The 14,967-nt window shown below is 38.6% G+C and overlaps 1 protein-coding gene and 1 pseudogene across 3 annotated transcripts in view; one reads left to right on the top strand and one right to left on the bottom strand.

The window, feature by feature from the left end:
• LOC105714933 (S-adenosyl-L-methionine-dependent tRNA 4-demethylwyosine synthase TYW1) overlaps positions 1-14,967 on the bottom strand; it is a 257,762-nt gene that overhangs the window by 182,209 nt on the left and 60,586 nt on the right. For all 3 annotated transcript variants that reach the window (XM_012449092.2, XM_012449091.3, XM_012449093.3), the window contains exon 9: positions 12,585-12,637. In XM_012449092.2, coding sequence (XP_012304515.1) covers positions 12,585-12,637 — 53 coding nt within the window. The remainder of the gene's footprint in view (positions 1-12,584; positions 12,638-14,967) is intronic.
• LOC105714936 (DGAT1/2-independent enzyme synthesizing storage lipids-like) lies at positions 9,862-10,549 on the top strand (annotated as a pseudogene).

The raw sequence follows: 14,967 nt of genomic DNA, 5'->3' as shown, positions 1-14,967 counted from the left end.
TTATTTGATCTGCATGCCTACATTAAAATGTTTTTGAACACCCTTATCTTGGGTTCTTTTCATTTGGCTTGACTCTTCCCAGGCTTGTTTCTGAAAACTTTCTGAGACCAAAATAAATGTTCTGGATAGTGGGCATAGGAGAATAATTAAAAGCCACTAGGTGGCCGGGCACGGTGGCTCACACCTGTAATCCCAGCACTTTGGGAGGCCAAGGCAGGTGGATCAGGAGGTCAGGAGATTGAGACCATTCTGGCCAACATGGTGAAACCCCATCTCTACTAAAAATATATATTTTTTAAATTAGCTGGGCATGGTGGTGCGCACCTGTAGTCCCAGCTACTCGGGAGGCTAAGGCAGGGGAATCGCTTGAACCCAGGAGGTGGAGGTTGCAGTGAGCCGAGATTGCACCACTGCACTCCAGCCTGGAGACAGAGCAAGACTTCATCTGAAAAAAATAAAAAAGAAAAGAAAAAGCCACTAGGCTGCTAGGTGCAGTGGTTCACACTGTAATCCCAGCACCGTGGGAAGCCAAGGCAGACAGGTCACTTCAGCTCAGGAGTTCAAGACCAAACTGAGTAACATGGCAAAACCCTGTATCTACCGAAATATACAAACAATTAGACAGGCGTAGTGGTACGCACACCTGTAGTCCCAACTACTCAGGAGGCTCAGGTGGGAAGATCCCTTGAGCTCGGGAGGTTGGGGGTTGCAGTGAGCCAAGACTGCACCACTACACTCCAGCCTGGGTGAAAGAGTGAGACTCAATCTCAAAAAAAAAAGCTACCAGGGTGGTTGCCACCATCTAAAACAACAGTCTAAATTCCTGACATTCCCTCATGGGATTTATACAATTTTCTTTGCTCTCAAGAGATTAGTAAGAAATGGAAGAAGATTCTCAAACATTTAGGCATCCTAGGTTTTCTGGGACTATAGAAGGCTATATATTATGGCCCATTCTTCTGCACATTTTTTAACTGATGGGCAAATTACAAGGAAAATTCAGAGCACTAAGGATCATTATTCAAAAAGAGCTTCAACTCTAGAGTTAACATGTAGAATCTTGTAATTCACTATCCCTCTATTTGTTTTTCTGCCTACTTTAAATCTGCTGACTTTTCTACTGGTGTTGAGATGAAACTCACTGCTTTCGGCATTCCAGCCAGGATATTTTTTAAAAAGAGAGAGAGAGAAGTCTTAAAGGGCTTTCAAATTAATGCCTTTACAAATTACAACAGCTCCATGGTAACCAAAAATTTTGACACCTTTTAGAAATATAAATTTAGGTTTGCCTAACTAGCAACTGTGTATGGTGATGTAACATTTAATTGAAAAATTAATCTCTAAAAGAAAAAGAACTAAACAGATGTTTATAATGCTAGGCACTCAGGTCAAACATGTCAAAATCTTGAGCTCAGAGAAATGATAAAAGGTATGTCTATCCAGCATACACATACAAAAATATCTTGCTTTTTCTGGCACACAGAGGCCAAAAAGAAAAAGCCAAAACAGGCCGGGCATGGTGGCTCACGCCTATAATCCCAGCAATTTGGGAGACCGAGGCAGGTGGATCACTTGAGGTCAGGAGTTCAAAACCAGCCTGACCAAAGTGGAGAAACCCCATCTCTACTAACAATACAAAAACTAGCTGGGCATGGTGGCATACGCCTGTAATCCCAGCTACTTGGGAGGTTAAGGCACGAGAATTGCTTGAACCGGGGAGGCAGGGGTTGCAGAGAGCTGAAATCGTGTCATTGCACTCCATCCTGGGCCACAAGAGCGAAACTCCGTCTCAAAAAAAAAAAAAAGGCCGGGCGCGGTGGCTCAAGCCTGTAATCCCAGCACTTCGGGAGGCCGAGGCGGGTGGATCACGAGGTCAAGAGATCAAGACCATCCTGGTCAACATGGTGAAACCCCATCTCTACTAAAAATACAAAAAATTAGCTGGGCATGGTGGCGCGTGCCTGTAATCCCAGCTACTCAGGAGGCTGAGGCAGGAGAATTGCCTGAACCCAGGAGGCGGAGCTTGCGGTGAGCCGAGATCGCGCCATTGCACTCCAGCCTGGGTAACAAGAGCGAAACTCCGTCTCAAAAAAAAAAAAAAAAAAAAAAGCCAAAAGAAAAACAAACACCTGCTAAAATTCTTCCCTGCCTACATTTGCTAATTAAGCAAACCAGACAGGCAAACAAAAGACTTATCTGTTACTAATTCAACGCTACCTAGAGACTTTATTTTACTTATACAATTCAGCCAGTCCCAGCTATTATGTAAACATTAAACATTTAACCCCAAACTCATCTGAAACTATAAAAAAAAAGTCAGGGGAAGGGGATGATATAAAGGTTGTTTTTTAATCAAAGTGCCATGAAAACTGCTGTACCCAAAATTTTGGTCCATGGCCTCCATTAGATTAGCTATTGAGGCAAATAAAGTTTAGCCCTATGAACAGCTCCAGTTTTGCCAGAAATATAATTTGGATCCAACTGTCTTATAAACCAATGAGTTTATATTATAATCTCATGAAAAAAATTTAAAAACAAAAAACTATAAGATCTTTATTTTTGTGCATATTTATGTGTTTATACATATTTACATGTATTCTATGTCTACATTGTATAACTTGGCATAGTTAGTTGGCAATAAGTCCCTTAAAGACAAAGGAGTGCTCATATAAATTATATAGTAATTATCCCAAGTGCCTTTTCGTTCACATGATTTATGTAAATCTTTAATCTATAAGCTGGTTTAAAATTATTGCTAAAATATAAATTAAAATGTCTTGAAACTTGTCAGCATGCATCTTTGCCTAGTTTTACTGCTCAGACAATTCATATTTGTCTCAACCAGATATTTTAAGACATCAGGGCTTCACACTAAGGTTATAAAACTACAAGCCCAGCCTAAAACTGAATGATTCTTGTGTAATATTTTGATAAATAAGACTAATTTGTCATTGTTGGTTGAAAAAAAACAGGTGTATATTCTGAGTTATTGGACACCTGATATTCACAGGCTATAAAAAGTATTAATAGGGAAATAACTTGAAATGACAACTAGCTTTGTCTAATATCTCAATTCTCATGAGTAATCTAGGAAAACTGTTAATAAATAAATCAATGTAAATGGGATAAATGCTTATAAATGAATTTTTCAAGCAATTTGAAATCTTAAAGTTATGTTAAATTTAAAAATAGGTACTAAATGTTTGGGTCATTTCCAACTAAGATTTTAAAAATTCTGTTACAAGGAAAGAAACTTCTAAAAATTATAAAATGGTTCTCATTTATAAAATAGTTATAAGTGAAAAACAATTCAAGATCTTGCTTTCTAGGTTTTCACTAAAAGTAAAGGTTACAAACAGTTAAAAATTCTAGTGAATATGTATAATTCTATATATAAAATGTGCCTGAATACATATGGTATGTTTTAATAGGAAAAAAAGTATAAGATGGGCAAAAAAATGTGTTCCTTACTGAGAAAAGAATGATTTAGAGTCAGGCACAGTGGCTCATATGAGGGAGGCTGAGGTAGGAGGATCACTTGAGGCCTGGAGTTTCAGGCTACAGCGAGCTATGATTGTGCCACTGTACTCCAGTCTGGCTGACAGAGTGAGACCCTGTCTTAAAAAAATAAAAATAATTTTTTTTAATTAAAAAAATTAAAATAATTTTTTTTAATTAAAAAAATTTTTAAAGAACAATTTCGTCTAATTCAGAATTTATTTAAAGGTTATTTCAAAATACAGATATGAGAAAGAAAATACAGAGAGGGAGAGAGAGATGTGAAAAAAGTTATGGATATGAAGATATGTTTTTTAAGGAAGGTTAAAAACAAGAATAATTTTGTATGAGAATCTTGTGTAATAAATTTTTGTTCTAAACTAAAGTGACTCATTATTAAGGATAAGGAATTGTAGGACAAAGCAGAATGTCCAAGCACATCAACAATGATCTGACAAAAGTCATAATCAAGTTCAATGCATAAAAGGAATTTTGCATGTGATTAAATTGGCTATAATTAAAAGGGACTGTTTATACTGTCTTTCTAAACACTGATCTATGATGCTAAAATATACTGATACAAAAACATTTAAATTTGGTTACCTATGTTAAAACAACAGGGTTTACCTAAAGTATTTGCTCTTAATAAAATTATAACCGGTTTTGATTTTTACTTCTGAAATCTGTTTCTTTAACACTCATCTTCTAAACTATTTCTATTTCTTCCTGAGATCTCATTAATTTTCCTACTCTCAGGTTGGAGATGTAGTGTTTTTCATTTCACTTCTTCAGGAAAAGTTCTTTCTTTTTGAAATTTCTCAAATTTATATTAGAAGCACAACCCTTGCTGTACCTCACTGTAACTTCCAGGTCATACATCATTGCCTTCTGTTTTTTCTCTTCTTAAAAAGGTATATCTTTTTGCTTGGCTGGGGTGATAACTCTCTCCAACCTTTCTGTCAACTTCTGTTAACTTTTTTTTCCTAGTTCTAACTCTGCTGTTATGGCCTGACAGTAACATGTTTATATTAAAAGGCTAGAAAGCAATGTTTTCCTACAGTATAATTTGATTCTGTACTCTTGGCTTTTCTTGATGTGTCTAAATTGTTCCCTGTAATGAGGAAACTTCCCATGCTGTTACTAAGAATCATGTATTCCCCTACTCAAGATACTAGGGTTTTTGTTGCTGTTTTTCTTTTTAGACAGTGTCTCATTCTGTCACCTAGGATGGAGTGCAGTGGCGTGATCTCAGCTCACTGCAACCTCTGCCTCCCTGGTTCAAGCAATTTTCCTGCCTCAGCCTCCTGAATAGCTGGGATTACAGGTGCACACCACCATGCCCTGCTAACTTTCGTATTTTTAGTCAAGATGGCATTTCACCATGTTGGGCCAGGCTGGTCTTGAACTCCTGAACTCAAGTCAATCCACCTGCCTCGGCCTTCTGAAGTGCTGACATTACAGGCGTGAGCCACCATGCCCAGCCACAAGGTACTAGCTTTCTTGTTTACATTCCTCTATACACTCATGACCCTAGATACACACTTTCTGTTTCTGATTAAATTCAAGTACCCTTTTAATCAGGTTTGACTTCCAGGTTATCTAAATGAGTTTCCCATAAAGAGACGCAATCACACAAAAGGTTTTTCTTTGCATTTCTGGTGACTGGCCTTAAGAAAAAGCAAAGATTTTATGTTTTATCAAGAAAATCCCCTATGCTGTCTTTATTAGATTTTCAATTACTTGGGAAAACTGAGCTTTAGAAGGTTAAGGTTTTTCTATCCATGTGACTTTCCATATTCCTTTTGAAGTCTTTTAATTATCACTCTGATTAAATGAATAACTATCATTTATGAGTGACCTGTGATGATTCTGTTTTGATCAAGTGTTTTGAACCTTTTGGCATCTCTGGCAGGTTTCCACAGAATCAAAATCCAAAGTTGTTTCTGACCTAAAATTAACTTTAGGATTTTCTGTTTAGGTCCCTGAAAACCTTCAAAGAGTGAATGTCACATCTTATAGAGATATTAAATGATTCATCTTATTTGGAAAATCATATAGAATGCATTGACAAATTATAAGTGTATTAGATCTTTCAGTTATATTTATGGGTATGTTATTGATATAAATATCCTAAAAAGTATGTAAACTCATTAAAATACAATATGTTATCAGTCATAATTGATTCTTTTCTAAAGTTATATTTGTATGGATATGTTACTAATATGAATATTCTAAAGATTATATGAAATTTATAGAAGTCTGATGGCCCTACCATCCTGGTTGTTATCTTAAAACGCTGCATGGAAGAAATAACTAATTCCTTGTCAGTTGGGAAATTTCATTGGATCTTAACCATGGCTATCCAAAGTTGTTGTTAGCCACTGTTACTGTTCTGAATTATTCCCTGAAAACATCTGCAATCAGTTACATTCCAAAATTACTTTCTATTAAAATGACTCCAACAAGTACTTTTTGTTTTTTTGAGATGGGGTCTCACCCTGTTGTCCACGCTGGAGAGCAGTGGTGCGAACTTAGCTCACTGCAACCTCCGCCTCCCAAGTTCAAGTGATTCTTCTGCCTCAGCCTCCCGAGTAGCTGGGACTACAGGTGGGCGCCATCACACCCGGCTAATTTTTGCATTTTTAGTAAAGACAGGAGCTCACCATATTGGCCAGGCTGGTCTCGAACTCCTGACCTCGTGATCCCCCAGCCTCAGCCTCCCAAAGTGCTGGGATTACAGGTGTGAGCCACCATGCCTGGCCCAACAAGTACTCTTAAACACATTTCTGATAACTTTAAGATCAATGGACTAAATAACAACTTACAGAACTCTAATATATTAAAGAAACTGATGGGCTCATAAAACTGCTAATGGCCAGCCTTGTAGTGTAAAGGTAATGCGTCTGACTCCATAAAATTGCTAGTCAAGATCAATCAAAACTAAAATTTAATGACTTAAAATTAAGTAATTGATGACAGTAATATGTTTGTGACTTTTCATTTTTGGTTCTTTAATGTTTTGTCTCACAGATTTTAAGAAATTTTTCTCGCATACGCTATGTATGATACAACAGTTTGGTAAAGTAGATTTTCGCAAACAAAGACGGAATCATTTGCTTCTTCTCCTTATTGGCTTCCTCCCAAAATTTGCAAACCATTTGTATTCTTATTTTTCTTTGCATAAAGTCAATAAAAATCTGCTCTCAAGCCACTGGCACCCAGCTGAAACTAGATTTAAGAAATAAGCGTATGTCTGATTTATGAACCACAAAAAGATTCACCAAACTGCCCCAACGTTATGACCAAAGATATTCAAACTACAAACCAGAATAAAAAGTTGATATTTTTATACTGTAAATAGCTTTTCCCAAGTAGTTGGAGTAAGACTCCATATCATAATGAGACTTTTATCCCTCTTAATACTACTTTTTTCACTTGGTAGACTAACAGTGTAATTGAAGTTTTACAATCGATAGCCTCTGCTGATAACTTAACAAAACCTAACTCAAGAAATACTTTTATATCGATTCATTAAGAAAATGTCTATGCTATTTCTAATATTACAAGCTGTGTGTGGATAAATTCCTCTGGTAAAGCTGAAACCCATATATACAAAACAAAACAGGCCATACGGTTACAACAAGTGTCACCTAATTCCCTATGGTGATTTGATTTATTCAGTTGGTTTTCTTTAAGCCTAGATTCATGACTCAAAGCCATTATGCAAACTGACATTGTCATATTACTATTAAGTTTAGTTTTTATTTTTCCTTTTCAAACTTTGTATCTGGGCCAGGCACAGTGATTCACACTTGTAATCCTAGCCCTTTGGGAGACCAAGGCAGGTGGATCACTTGAGGTCAGGAGCTTGAGACTAGTCTGGCCAACATGGCCAAAGCCTGTCTCTACTAAAAGTACAAAAATAAGCTGGGCATGGTGGTGGCACATGCCTGTAGTCCCAGCTACGTGGGAGGCTGAGACAGGAATCGCTTGAACCCGAGAGGTGTAGGTTGCAGTGAGCTGAGATTGTGCCACTGTACTCCAGCCTGGGCAACACGATGAGACTCTGTCTTCAAAAAAAAAGGAAATTTTTTATCTGTTTCTTCTTAAATTTTTACAGAAGTATAACTCTTAACAAAATAATGTTGGCTCAACACTTTGAGATGGTAACAAAAGACTACAGAACAGGCAAAACTGAACTTAATATGAGATTCCAGGTAGACTTAGTCTGAGAGCAACTCCTTTCAAACCTCCTTTGCTGCTCAAACGTGGCTAAAAGGGTTTTGACACTGGCTCATAGTCACCAATCACTAATCGCAATGTGGGATGTGACCAGCAATCACGACAGAGCTATCCAGACACTAGGCAACAACAAAACTTAACTACTTGCCAGGCACAGTGGCTCATGCCTGTAATCCCAGCACTTTAGAAGGCCGAGGTGGGTGGATCACCTGAGGTCAGGAGTTCAAGACCAGCCTGGCCAACATGGCAAAACCCCATCTCTACTAAAAATATAAAAATTTGTTGGGAGTGGTGGCGGGCACCTGTAATACCAGCTATTCAGAAGGCTGAGCCAGAAGAATGACTTGAACCCGGGAGGCGGAGGTTGCTGATCGCTCTATGTACTCCATGCCTGGGCAACAGAGTGAGACTCAGTCTCAAAAAAAAAAAAGCTTAACTACAGGGCCAGCACAGCATGGTGGCTCACACCTGTAATCCCAGAACTTTGGGAGGCAAAGGCAGGTGGATCACTTGAGATCAAGAGTTTGTGACCAGCCTAGCCAACATGGTGAAACCCTGTCTCTTCTAAAAATATAAAAATTACCCAGGCATGGTGGCAAGTACCTGTAGTCCCAGCTACTCGGGAGGCTGAGGCACGAGAATCATTTGAGCCTGGGAGGTGCAGGTTGCAGGGAGCCGAGATCACGCCACCACACTCCAGCCTGGGCAACAGAGCGAGGCTTCGTCTCAAAAAAAAAATAAATAAATAAAAATAACAGGATGACTGATCAGTGATGCTTTCTGAGAAAGATCTTGATCAAAAGGAAGAAATGTAAAAGTTGTCAGCATCAAAATGGAGTCACTAATGTTAAGAAAAACAGAGGCAGAGAAGCCCATGAAGAGAGTTAACTTGTATGCCTGGGTAATGAAAAAGGCTCTACAAAAACCACAACCTTGCACAAAGGCTGCCACAACCTTACACACACACAAAATGCTTCTCTGACAGCATCATCTGCCCAGCAACTGCCAGTCTAACCTTGGACTGCCGTCACCCTTGTTATTCATCTTTGTAGCCAAGGATAATTATTTCAAAACAATTATATAATCCTCCTCATTTTTTCCTTTAAAATTCTTTGTCTTCATTTGTCTTCCTGTTATCTGACTTATAATAACTCATAAAAAAATTAAAAGGTAAACGAGTCTTCCTATACCTCCCCAGTAACAGTTTACTGTGGCTTATGTATTCCCATTGCAATGGTCTATTCTGAAATAACCACCATTTTCTTCTAGAGAGCCCCTCTGTTATTTAGGTTGACAAGTCTTCAACAAATGGTGCCAAAACAACTGGATATCCATATTGGCGGAGGTGGAACAAATCTTGACCTTTACCTCATACCATTCATAAAAATTAATTCAAGACGAATCATAAGCCCAAACATAAAAGTTAAAACTGGGCCGGGCACGGTGGCTCCTGCCTATAATCCCAGCACTTTGGGGTGCCGAGGCAGGCAGATCACCAGGTCAGGAGATTGAGACCATCCTTGCCAACATGGTGAAACCCTGTCTCTACTAAAATACAAAAAATTAGCCAGGGGTGGTGGTGCATGCCTGTAGTTCCAGCTACTCAAGAGGCTGAGGCAGGGGAATCGCTTGAACCTGGGACGTGGAGGTTGCAGTGAGCCGAGATTGCATATGGGGCCAGGCGTGGAATCTCACACCTGTAATCCCAGTATTTTCAGAGGCCAAGGCCGGCAGATCGCTTGAGTCCAGGAGTTCAAAACCAAAATGGGCAACATGGTGAAACCCTGTCTTTACAAAAAATACAAAAACAAATTTTTGCCAGGCATGGTTGCACACTACTTGGGAGGCTGAGGTGGGAGGATCGCTTCAGCCCAGAAGGTGGGAGGCTGCAGTGAGCCAAGATTGCATCACTGGACTCTAGCCTGGATGACAGAACAAGACCCTACCTCAAAAAAATAAAAAATAACTGGCTTATTTCACACAGGTTGCTTAGGAGGAATCCACCGTACAAATCTGTCCGCCCCCTCAGTCACTGAGCCCCCAAACATTCTGTATCAAAATTAAAGACCTGCTATGGCAGTGAAAAAAAGAAACTGAATTTGTTATTTTCACCTAAGGAAAATGATAGATAAAAATCAAACCTGTGGTGCAGGACAGGATTCTGCCTCCTATAAGATTTTTCTGATGCACATACTCAAAGAATGATTTGGTGTGGAGCAGCTGGAGGACTACTTGAATTTTGCAAACTATCTTTTGTGGGTTTGGTTTTTTTTTTTGAGACAGAGTCTCGCTCTGTCGCCAGGCTGGAGTGCAGTGGCACAACCTGAGGTTCTTGGCTCACTGCAACCTCCTCCTCTGAGGTTGAAGCGATTCTCCTGCCTCAGCCTCTTGAGTAGCTGGTATTACAGGCATGTGCCACCAGGCCCAGCTAATTTTTATATTTTTAGTAGAGACAGGGTTTTGCCTTGTTGGCAAAGCTGGTCTTGATCTCTTGACCTCGTGATCTGCCCGCTTCCCGAAGCACTGGGATTACAAGTGTGAGCCACCGCACCTGGCCAATACTTTTAATACTTCCTTACTTTACAATCTTTCTTCTCTACCTTACTATTATTTTCTTACACATTTATAAGAGAAAGAATTTTCTGGAATTGTGTTAGAAGAAGCCTAGTCTCATAATTTATGGGAAGGTACAAGGAAAATGATGGCAACTCTGTGGGATGGACATGCAGCAGCGTGGCATGGTGAGCAAGGCACTGCCATTCGTGTGTGCAGCACTGGAACTGTGCTACCATTCCATTTTATTGATTAAGAAGATACTGAAAAATATGATAGAAGTGATATTTACTATTCCCTGTTACCTGTTTGCATGCATTGTGCACATGTATGTGTCTTCCTTAAAATAAGTTTTCCCACAGACATTAGTTTCCATTAAACACATAACCATGCAGCACTGTAGACTATAAGCTGAAATACGAAAATGTACATCTAACACATATAAGAGTAAGAAACTAATTAATTAAAACTATAGAAACCTGCTTTTAAAAAATTAAGACTACATACAAAGCTTCTAATAGAAAATCTAGAATATCTTTGTGACCCTGTGGTTGGCAAAAATTTCTTAAAATACAAAAAATACTAACCATAAAAGAAAAATATGATATACTGAACTATATCCATATTAAAATTATCAAAAGATACATTTATGGAAATAGAAAAGCCACAGACTAGAGAAATATTTACAATGCACATTTGACAAAGGATTCACATCCACAACATATAATTTCTAGAAATCAATAATATAGAGTGAAACAACCAGTTTGAACAAAGATGTGAACAGACATTTCACAAGTATAAACAGCCAATACACATATCACAAGATGTTCCTGGCTGGGCACAGTGGCTCACACCTGTAATCCCAGCACGTCGGGATGCCAAGGCAGGTGGATCACGTGAGGTCAGGAGTTTGAGACTACCCTAGCCAACATGGTGAATCCCCCGTCTCTACTAAAAACACAAAAATTAGCTGGGTATGTTGGCACACGCTTATAATCCCAGCTACTCAGGAGACTGAGACATGAGAATTACTCGAACCCAGGAGGCACAGTGATCGGAGATGGCATCACTGCACTCCAGCCTGGGCAACAGAGTAAGACTCTGTCTCAAAAAAATAAAATACAAATGTTCCTAATCATCAACCATTGCCAACAAAATGTAAATTAAAACCACAATGAGGTCCTACTTCACAACCATGAGAATGCCAAAAATTAGACAATACCACACAATGGTGAGAATGTGCAACAAACAGAACTTTCATAAATTGATGAGCAAGTATAGAGTAGTACAACCACACTGACAACAGTTTAGGAGCTTCTTCCAAAGTTAAATATACACCCACTCTATGACTTAACAATTGTGCTTCTAGGTATTTACCCAAGGAAAACTGAAGTTTACATTCACTAAGTCTTGTGAAAGAACGTTCATAGCACTTTTTTCATAATAGTCAAAAACTAAAAACCTACCAAATATCATCTATCTATAGATTTTTAAAAACTGGTATATTCATACAATGGTATACTACTGAGTCATAAAAGTGAAGGAACTACTAATACATGTTACATGATACAACACGGATACATCTCAAAAATACGTTGAGTTTAAGAAGCCAGTTGCAAAAGACTGCACATTACATGATCCCACTCATATGAAATTCTTTTCTTTTCTTTTCTTTTTTTTTTTGAGATGGAGTCTCACTCTTATCACCCAAACTGGAGTGCAGTGATGCAATCTGGGCTCACTGCAACCTCTGCCCACTGGGTTGAAGTGATTATCCTGCCTCAGCCTCCCAAGTAGTTGGGACTGCAGGCACCCACCACCACACCTGACTTATTTTCATAATTTTCATAGGAACGAGGTTTCACCATTTTGGCGAGGCTGGTCTCATGCTCCTAACCTAAAGTGATACGCCCACCTGCCTGCCAAAGTGCTGGGATTGCAGGCGTTAGCCAGCACACCTGGTCACTCAATATGAAATTCTAAAAAGGCAAAACTAAATAAGAGTAATAGCAATTAGAACAATAATTCCCTAGGGAAAGAGAGTTATTGACTAAAAATGGACACAATAAATTTATTGGGATGGGGAAAGCAGCTTATATCTTCACTGGAGTTGGTGAATATAGGTTCTACATCTATCAAAATTTGCTGAACTTATTTTGAAGAATCATTTTAAAATACGTGCATTTTATTAAATGTAAATTATACCTCTAAATAGTAAATTTATTGACAGTGTATAATAGTTATTTTAAAGTTGCATATGATAGACATATTGAATAAAAACAAAAAAATACCTTTGTCCACCTGCAAAGCTTCACCCCAGAGTGGCTCCCAATCAACTGATAACCTGAGTGGAAAAGCAGGGAACACAAAGTTGAACTGATCCAAAGCGTCGTTATCAAAAAGTGACATTAAAATTTCGCAATTTTTTTTCACTAAATTACTGCAGTTAACCAACCCATGGCAGAAAACATTAAAGATTTAATTCAGCAAGATGGGAAAACAATTTAAAATGTATATGTATCTAATAACACAGACTCAAAATACATAAAGAAATTATCTTTTTCTTTTCTTTTAAGACAATCACGCTCTGTCACCCAGGCTGGAGTGCAGTGTCACAATCTTGGCTCACTGCAACCTCTGCCGCCCAGGTTTAATCGATGCTCATGCCTCAGCCTCCCAAGTAATTGGGACTGCAGTTGCGCTTCACCAGGCCAGGCTAATATTTTTGTAATTTCAGCAGAAATGGGATTTCACCATGTTGGCCAGGTTGGTCTTGAATTCCTGGCCTCAAGTGATCCATTTACCTCAGTCTCCCAAAGTGCTAGGATTATAGGCATGAGCCACCGCACCCAACCAAGAAACAATAAATTAATCCAAAAATTATATGAGATTTTAACCTCTCTATATCTAACAGATCTCATAAGTGAAAACTCAGTAAAGCTCTAAAGGATTTAAACAACACAACACATAAACTTGACCAAAAACATACAGAGCCCTGTACTCACCAACTACTGAATTTATATTCTTTTCACAATTGGTGAAACATTTATAAAAATGAACGGTATCCTGGGCCATAAAACAAAACTAATGATATATTTCAAGTGAATGATTGGGGACTATCATTAGTAATCTTTGAAAGAGAATATGAAGAATCAGATGTCAATGGGAGATTAAAACAAAGTAATGCTGACCCAAAGAGAAAAAAATCAAACTAAAATTAAAATTCACATCTTACATGTGAATTCTCAGTAGCACCACAACCTATCATTTCAAATTTTTGAGCTACCTAGGTCATGAAAAGCATAGAAAAAGCCAGGCCAAAGTAATCTCATTTCCTTTTTAAACAAACTGGTAGTACAAACCAGTAGTACATTCTGATTTCAGAAAGCATTCAATACCGTTTCTCATGAGGCTTCAGGTAATAAGCCACAATTATCATGAGTCATTCGCACAAAAAGACTCTTGCAGGCAAATAAGGCAAATGGAGAAATACAGTCTGGATGACAGCATCAGTGGATCAGTGGCTGGTTAAACATCCGTATTCGCACTGTGATGATCACTGGAACAATGTCAATCTGGATTACAAGTCTCTAGTGGCGACATTTACAGGGCTTTGTCTTTTATCCTCTTCTACATTTATGTAAACATCTTGCATATAAATAAACAAAACACTGCTTATGTACTCGAAGGTGGAATTGAGTCCAACTGAATAACTAATCTCTGATACCGAATATGCATTTACAAGATCCGCAGAAGAAATTCTAGTTCTTCTCTTGGCATTCTACATGATATTGTTCATACTATCATAGAAATCATTATCTCCCAAGATACACAGATTTCTATAAAATTTTGCATTTAGGTAAGGAAAACAATTGTACATTATAGGATAGAGAGATCTGTAGTTGACCATAGCACAAATAGAAGCCAACAGTGTGCAGCGGCTGAAAATCATAGTGTGGAATTCTGCATCTGGCCAAGATGGAGTAACAGGATTTACAATCCTAACCTGGAATACCAAAAAATGGACAAAATATATGAAGCAACAGTTTTCAGAACATGAGACATCAGGCAACAAAAGACGGTGATCCCACAGAGATGGGAAACAATAAAGGGGAGCCCTCTCATTACCTCAGCTTACCGTCTAGAAACCTTGCAGGCCATGTAGCAAAGAGAGACTATGCAAGCAAAGTCCAATGGACTCTTGAGTTTGGAAAATGGAACAGAGCCTGGGGAGACAAAGGTGGCTACAGTTTGCAGGATTGAACACTAGAGAGATGAAACCTACAAAGTACTCCAAGAGTCTACAGGGGATTTCTCTCAAGTATTTGCCAAAGTACTGTGTAGCACATTCACAAAGAAATACTACCCAGGATGAGAAAGAATCATTTTTGGAAGACTAGAAATTAGAGAAGAAACAATGACTGAACTTGAAGACACAGTGACAGAAATTATCCCAAATGAAAAGAGGGAGAGAATAAGGAAGGGACCGGGGGTAATGCCTGATGCTTACAGCAAGCTGAGAAGTGTACCTGTTTTTGCCAGTCTGACTAGAAATCTAAAGATGCACAAGGCATTAGGTAGACTACATAGAAGTGTTTTACCTCAATAGTGAGCAATAATTAGCCCTATACTGAGCTGGCTCTGCTCTCATCTAAGAAGCCGCAAAAGTGCCGG

Source organism: Aotus nancymaae, unplaced genomic scaffold, assembly GCF_030222135.1.
Source record: "Aotus nancymaae isolate 86718 unplaced genomic scaffold, 86718_ANA_hifiasm-v0.15.2.pri h1tg000012l, whole genome shotgun sequence".
Taxonomy (NCBI): Eukaryota; Metazoa; Chordata; class Mammalia; order Primates; family Aotidae; genus Aotus; species Aotus nancymaae.
Note: the sequence above shows the minus strand (reverse complement) of the source record. Positions and strands in the feature narration are given on the sequence as shown.